Source organism: Musca vetustissima, unplaced genomic scaffold (genome assembly GCF_032173495.1).
Source record: "Musca vetustissima isolate MV318-11 ecotype Yass unplaced genomic scaffold, APGP_CSIRO_Mvet_v1 utg19084, whole genome shotgun sequence".
In the NCBI taxonomy this organism is placed as follows: Eukaryota; Metazoa; Arthropoda; class Insecta; order Diptera; family Muscidae; genus Musca; species Musca vetustissima.
Genome location: NW_026876869.1, coordinates 18,216 through 26,427, shown reverse-complemented (window position 1 = coordinate 26,427; position 8,212 = coordinate 18,216). Strand labels below are relative to the sequence as shown.

General features: G+C 32.7%; 1 protein-coding gene across 1 annotated transcript; it reads left to right on the top strand.

The window, feature by feature from the left end:
• The first annotated feature begins 3,648 nt into the window (after positions 1–3,648).
• Positions 3,649–7,996, top strand: LOC133321400 (glycine N-methyltransferase). The gene is made up of 4 exons (XM_061530487.1): positions 3,649–3,873; positions 4,872–4,999; positions 5,077–5,333; positions 7,718–7,996. Exons 1-4 carry the CDS (start codon positions 3,656–3,658, stop codon positions 7,985–7,987), a joined length of 873 nt encoding a protein of 290 aa, XP_061386471.1. The 5' UTR covers positions 3,649–3,655; the 3' UTR covers positions 7,988–7,996.
• Positions 7,997–8,212: the final 216 nt, after the last annotated feature.

Below are 8,212 nucleotides of genomic sequence, written 5' to 3'. Positions count from 1 at the left end.
ATAAAATTTGTGTGAAATGAAAATTTTTGAAAATTTCAATAAAAGTATGCATCAGCAATAATTGGGAGATATACAGAAGCGAAATGCGAATGATGAATTAAAATTTATAAAAATCTATAATCTGTGGTGGGTTATCATCATAGGTGACCTGAAAACAAAATATGTACATTACTTGAGAAATTAAGTTTAGTTGATCAAAGGGATATTACTAAAACAAAACTAAACTAAATTACTAAAACTACAATGGGGAATCAGATGAGAATACAGACATAAAGGTAATGGTAATGGGAATGAAGGATTTTATTGGTCTTTAGTAGGGGCAGCGAAGCGCTACGGTTCCAGCTACAAATGCAAGGATGAAAATCAGAAGATATTCGCAATAGTTTTGATCCTAAGATCCATTCCCTAGATCATTTTTTCTTAAAATATGAATAGTAATAGTTCCATGAGGACACGTTGTTCTTTAAAGTACTTAAAATGTTGCTAGGCACGGGAAATATCAAATCAGGTGGTACCATTATATGGTGGTTATATGCCTAATCGTTGGTCAATGCCTTTGAACTCATAAACACAACACCTCGCATATATCCGATACCACAAATGTGTATCACAGATAAAACTAATATACGATGCCATTTTCTGTGAAAAATTCATTAAGTATATATCAAAAAAACAAGTGATGTTTTTTTCGTATTGAGCCTGTGACTATAAAATTGCAAATACCTTAATATATCAAATAAACTTAAACTTAAATCTAACTTTGCATATCTTCTAATATGTAGATTCCTTAAATCGGTCGGGACATTTATATGGGAACAATGTTACAACACTATGTGACAGTAGGTTGCCCATGCTCTTTAAAAATAATGTACAGACACTCAGGTTGGAAAAAGGGTTAAGAACTTCAAATATGTATGGCGCCTTTTTAATACTTTAGACCAACTCTATGAGAAAATTTGGACCAAATAAAACATTACTACCACTTTGGTTGACACACTGGAACCAACTCCCCAAAATACCGAATATTTTGGGTACCGTTATATGGGAGCTACCTCAAAGAGTGGACCAATATAGATACTTTTAGTACGATTCATTCTACCAAATAAAACAACCAAATACCAAATTAATGCCGATTAGATTTAAAAATTATATGAGGGATATTTGGAAGCTTGGGCGAATAAAAAATTTCAGCCAAATACTGAATATTAAGGGATATATATGGGAGCTATCCGAATACTTGGGTTGCTATTGATATTATTAATGTAATGTTAAATTTTCAATATCAACTATCATATAAGTAGAACCCCGAAAATTATACATCAACAATATTGCTAGGCAAGACAACGTTTGCCGGGCCCGCTAGTTTGATATATTAAGGTATTTGCAATTTTATAGTCACAGGCTCAATACGAAAAAAAACATCACTTGTTTTTTTGATATATACTTAATGAATTTTTCACAGAAAATGGCATCGTATATTAGTTTTATTTGTGATACACATTTGTGGTATCGGATATATGCGAGGTGTTGTGTTTATGAGTTCAAAGGCATTGACCACCATATAATGGTACCACCTGATTTGATATTTCCCGTGCCTAGCAACATTTTAAGTACTTTAAAGAATAACGTGTCCTCATGGAACTATTACTATTCATATTTTAAGAAAAAATGATCTAGGGAATGGATCTTAGGATCAAAACTATTGCGAATATCTTCTGATTTTCATCCTTGCATTTGTCCCAAAATGTACGTGCATTCTATGGACAACGTGCACATACAATGATCGCGTGTACATTCAATGATATATTCTCAATTATTTTTTGAATTTTCACAAAAAACGTTTCAATACAATGTTAATCAAATTGGAAAAAATCAAAATTTTCAATAATTGACAAATGAAGGCTTAAAGGATTGATACGCTATCTATTTTTGCCCAAATATCTCAAAATAACAACTACGACGTGGTGCGATCATAATAGCTCGATACTAAATTCGTGGAAATGCAAATATGCTTCATAATATTTTTTCGCAAATTTTTTGCGGTTTTCGATTTTTTCTCACCTTTTAAACCTTCCCTGAAGCTCCACGAACATTTGAAAACTAAGATAAGAAAAATCCGCTCAGCCGTACTCGAGTTTTAGCGAGACTAACGAACAGCAACTTTTTTCAAGTCAAAGACAATCCAATTGATTGTAGAAAATGGACATATTTTGAGAATTTTCCATAACTGACAATTACATAAAGATATACACTGTCATTTTCGACCAAAATATGTCCAAAAAGAACTACGAAGAGATGAAACCATAAATGTTCGGTATAAAATGTGTGAAAATGCTAATATCTTTCAAAATATATTTTGCAACATTTTCGCGGATTTTTCTTAAAATGTTCTTTCAATAAAACCTTTCCACTTCAATTACAGACTACTAACAGAAACTTTAAGTCAAATCGGTCCAGCCGTTTCTTTAAAAAAAAATTTTGCAACATTTTCGCGGATTTTTCTCAACATTTTCTTTCATAAAAACCTTCCCACAGTAATTACCGACAACTGAAAACAATTTTGAGTCAAATCGGTCCAGTCGTTCTCAATTGATGCGTTAGTATACATTTTTTTGGCTCCATTTTTATATATATAGATATAGATATTCGACTTACACTCAAATAAAAATACCGATAGCTTGATAATACATTTGTATATGGAATATGTCAAAGAAATTCAATGTTCTCAAATCACCAGTCAAAAAATCATTATTTTCACAATAATTGCCTAATTTGAGTTACATGCTAGAACCTGACATTTGTATAATTGGGACGTAACCCATCTTAAATTACTCTTTGATTCATGTACAGGAAAAGTAAACAAAGAAAATTTGCTAATCTAAGATCACTATCTCCCGTGTCAAAGCAATTGTTAGCTTTAGCTTTAAAAGCTCCGATAATTTTTCAATCAACAGCATCCATCGCTATTTACATGGTACCTATCAGCGTTTATGTTTTCGGGACAATTTCACGATTCGGTGATAGTTTTCGCTATAATAGAATAATTCTAATCACTCTAAGGTCAGTCTCATCCAAGTTGTAGTAAACAAACAACAAGCATGGAATTAGTACTGTGTCATTACGCCGCTCTTGGACTGATAAGATTAGAAATTGGAAAAAAAATAGAAACAAAAAACTAAAAACAAGCCCTTCCGTGAGTTTATACCATTAAGAACCGGCTATTGTGCGATAACACCCTACATCCAGTCAGAAATATTTTTTGTCAGAAATTAGACCCCAACTAAACGATGGGTGATAGTGGAAGGTATTTTAAATTCGTTGCGCATTGAATGGTGGTGGAATTGTGAAATTAGCAAAGGAGAAAAAGAAGAACAACACATCATGCCAAAAACAGAATAAAAATAAATAACAAACTGATTACAAATTTTGGGTGTTATCTGTGAGTCTCGTTTTCGGTATTGCTTACTTTTTCATTGCCAATAAATAGTGGTTGCTGGATTAAGAGGTTGATAGATGTTGCTTTCTTTTGACGATTGAATTCGCCGTTGGCCTGTGCTGCTGCTCGCCTCGAGTTTTTATTAAGAGTCGTCTCGGAGTACGAAATTAGTTAGGTCTTTCACGTCGTTTGATCAAGTACACATCCATCGTTCCCAGTATGACTGCCAATTCAGCTGATAGTGGTTTTGTTGCCCGTTTCGAGGGTATTGCGGCCGAGGGTGTCCGCGATCAATATGCTGACGGAAAAGCTGCCAAGGTTTGGGAAATTTTCATTGGTGACAAAAATTCCCGCACAGAAAACTACAAAAATTTCCTCATCAATCTGTTGAAGTCCAAGAACTGTAAGCGTATTTTGGATGTTGCCTGCGGCACAGGGTAAGTCGATACAAGGTGTATTAAAATGATATTATGATTGAAATCAATCACAATTAAAATTAAAAAATAATAATTTGAAAACTGTCACAATTAGAAACCAAAGTGTTGAAATTTGAATAACCCACCTAATTTTCGTTGCCAACGTTCTAGTAGTTAAATGGACTTCTGGTCGAATTTGTTAAAAGTAATTCCCTCTAAATTTTAAAACTCTATCCATATTTTCGAAATATTTGCCGGAGACCCCATAAAGGATATTTATTATTGATCAGAATAAAATTATATTTAAATTACGGCTATGCACATGAACGTAGCCGAATCCGTTAGGATAGAGTTTTAAAATTTAGCATACTCATTGATGGGAACAATTACTTCTTTGCAGATAATTATCAGAAGGGAAACATTTTTTTTAATTTGCCATTCTTTGCAAAAACCTGTATAAATGGAGACTGGGTCAAAAAATGGGTCCCGCCGCCATTTAGGTATTTTACGGCCCTATTTCTACCCAATTCGCTGTAATTTTGCATTCCGATTATTAGTGGTTAATAAACTTATTCAGAGAAAACATTTACTATTTGTCCATTTGCCCCATGTTAAGGCTACGTTCAATTATTGGTTCTGTATTGTCCAACTGAAGTGGCTTCATTATTCCAACTGTAGTGGTTGAAATTTGATATTCTATATTTCCAAAAAAAAAAAAAAAGAAAGAAATCAATATATGTCCATGTCATAGCTCCCATATTCGATATGCTCTATGTCTAATATAAATATATGGAGTATTTGTAATTTGATATTTCATTTTCTCAGAGGATAAAATAATTTACAATGATATAGCCTCATGAACATTTACCGACAGATTCTTGATTTTTTTAATGCGTAAATAATGTTGGAGAGTATAAAAAGTTCGATCCGTTCAAAATATCGATTCTAGGCTTTTAATTTACTGTAGATATTTTAATTCAATTTATCTGGAATTTCGATAATGATTTTTCTCCAATTAGTGTTGATTCCATTATGTTATTGGAAGAAGGTTTCGAAGTTGTCTCTGTAGATGCTTCCGACAAAATGTTGAAATATGCCTTGAAAGAACGCTGGAACCGTCGCAAGGAAGCCGCTTTCGACAATTGGGGTAAGCCTTGCAAATGACATTTAAATGAACTTCAAAAAAAATATTCATTATTTCCGAATTCTATATAATAATTTCAGTCATTGAAGAAGCCAATTGGTTGAGTTTGTACGATGACATCAAGGATGTTGTTAAAGACGGTTTTGATGCTGTCCTCTGTTTGGGTAACTCATTTGCCCATTTAATGGACTCTTCAGCCGAACAATTACAACACAAGAAAGCCATTAAAAATTTCGAAAAGTGTTTGAAACCAGGTGGCGTTTTGATTATCGATCATCGTAACTACGATAATATTTTGGAGACTGGAGCCACACCCGCCAAGAGTTTGTATTACAATGTAAGTATTCAAAATTCGAGTGAAACAATTATTAGAAATATGTTATGTGTTCGGAACGTAACATACAGAGATTTTCGCCATCTGATCAGAATTTCCAAAATATTTTTCACATTTTTTTGAACAGCAAAGTATAATTTGAAAAATTTAAAAATTCAGAAAATAACATTTTTGCAATATTGTACTTAGGGCATTTAAAAGTCGGCCTATGTCTAAATATATACATATATAACGTCATACCACAAAGATTTAAATTTTAATTGAATTTTAACAAATTGAATATTCAAAATAGCAAATCCTAAAATTTGCAATGTTATCGCCATCTTAACCTTTAAATTTCAATTATGCCATTCTTATCTCGTCTTTCAAAGAAAACAATTAGAAGACCACACGTTTTTCAACGATCTCAGATTGCTGATCTCCGAGGGGGCTACATTAAATCAGTTCTAAGGTCAGAATCATAGAAAACGTGCGTTTTATGTTACTATTTCAGTAGAGATAGTGAATATGTTTTTTTTAAACTATGTGCTATTTATGCGAGTAATCAGTTCTTAATATTAAAAATAGCCGTCAAATAATATAATCCACTGATTTTGTGAACATGAGTAAGGTGACGTATACGCTATGAAATTGACATTTGAGATCGATTGGATTTCGTAGTCTAAACGGGCTTTAATGTAATTGTTATCAGTTGAAAGGTCTTCAACGCCTCTTGTATACGCCTGTAGTATTTGGAAACATAAGACCCAATGTTAAGCCGTTTACCGCAAAATTTTGCACAATGCACTGAAGTTTGTATAAGTTTCGGATCGGAAATCGGATCAGATTTGGATATAGCTTCCATATATAGTTTCGTGCAATTTTAAGTAAAAAGTGCGCCAAAGACCCAAAGTAAAATTTTGCTCAACATACTAGAGCATGATGTGTATTAAGTTTTCTTGAAATTGGTTCAGATTTAGGTATAGCTCCCATATAGTTTTGTCCGATTTTAAGTAAAATGGTGCACCAAAGACATAAAGTTATGCCGATTGCCACAAAATTTTGAACAAAGTACTAAAGATAGTGTAATCTTACGTACGTCAAGTTTAGTTGAAAGCGGTTGAGATTTGGATATAGCATCTAACTATGGCAAGTTTCGTTGAAATAAGTTCAAATTTGTCTATAGCTTGTATTTTCGTCCGATTTCAAGCAAATGGTGCACCAAACTCCTCAAGTTTATCAGATCGACACCAAATTTTATACAACGTACAAAATGCAATTATTATATATTTTGCAATTATTATATATTTTCGAACGACTTCGTGTTAATAGAGCTCCAAATAATAAATGAGTGTCCAGTTGAGATTTGCTTTAAATCGATTGGCACAAATGTATCCTTTTGCAAACAAAAGACTCTATATCTGTCCAAATGAAAAAAAAAATAGTATAGGTTGCAGAATGGCATGTATATGGATTGAATCGGTTCACATTTAGATAAAGATCACATAGTTTAGTTCATCCAATTTCATGTTAATGACCCTTCAAAAATGCGACGTCTATTAAGAAGCATCTCTTTAACATACCCAAATAGGCAGCCCTGTCCGACTTTACTACTTTTCTTACTGGTCTATATAAATTTGACATTCCGGTTTCGCGGAGGTAGGTTTTCACATAGATCCTGTAAAATGTCAACCTCAGAAAAAATACTGTTCAAATGACTGTTTTACAATACATTCTGATTTCATCTTGAGTCCTACCACAATAAATCTAAGTATAGAAAATTTACTACAAGACATGGCTCTTAAAGCTTCACATTGGATCTTCCATTCGCTTAATATTATAATATTGCATTTTCAGTAATATTTGGAGCATTATCCAATTGGGATTGGTCCGAAGAAGCATGGGATCGAAAACCGATATTTCCATAAAACGTATTTTTATTGTAGACAAGTGTATATAATCATTAGCCACAAGACTCGGGATAAAAATATTTTAATATATATTTTTTTTCATTTATGACATTTTAAATGTGGTGGAAACACCAAAAACTCCAAATATATATTTTTGGTATAAATATTAAAATGCCCAAAGTTTGTGTTGTCCATTCGTATATTGTCACGTAATATAAGCGATTTACAATATTATAGTAGATAGGCTCGAATTAATATCACTACATTGTACCAAATTCCAAATACAGACCAATAGTTCACTGGATTACTCATACACTTGAAAACTTAATGGAAAAACAAGCAAAAGCTTAAATGTTTTATTTATATACATTTAAAGTTGAAAAAAAATGGTTTTGGATTCAGTCTTCTTTTGTATACAAGTCGTATTTTTATTTTACAACAATTACTACTACATACTTACATACCTTTGATTTTGTTGTTGCTATTTTTTTGTTACAGTCAAGCCACACTGCCGACATTAAGACCTCAGTATTGTTTTACTGCGGCAAGCCTACTTTTGTCGCCATGGACTACCTTATCGAAGCCAATAACTTGACCAGCGAATTCCGCCTGACCTACTATCCACACACTCTGAGCCAATTCACCAAAATAATGAGAGAAATTTTCGGTGACAAGGCTGAACACCAAATCTTTGGGGATTTCAAGGACCTGAATGAAATCCAAAATCCCGCTTTCTACATTCATTTGATGGAGAAAGGTTTAAAATAAGGTCTAACTGTAGTTGTATAGTTAAGTATATTGTTTCCCCGCATTAGCTAACCTACACTTGAGTACGCATTTATTAATCGAATTGTTGCGAATCTAAATTAAATAAAAACAAATGTATAAGTAAATAAAAAAAAAACAAATTACAAAGAAAACAAAAAACAATTGACATTTATGTACTGAACATTGTTTACACCTACGTGTACTCTGTTTATTGGTTCGCTTCGA

What these genes read in the sequence shown, in the direction of transcription:
- LOC133321400 (XM_061530487.1), top strand. Translation starts at nt 3,656, where the DNA reads ATGACTGCCAATTCAGCTGATAGTGGTTTTGTTGCCCGTTTCGAGGGT. An exon ending in GATGTTGCCTGCGGCACAGG is followed by an intron (nt 3,874 to 4,871) that starts GTAAGTCGATAC and finishes TTCTCCAATTAG; the next exon opens with TGTTGATTCCATTATGTTAT. An exon ending in AGCCGCTTTCGACAATTGGG is followed by an intron (nt 5,000 to 5,076) that starts GTAAGCCTTGCA and finishes TAATAATTTCAG; the next exon opens with TCATTGAAGAAGCCAATTGG.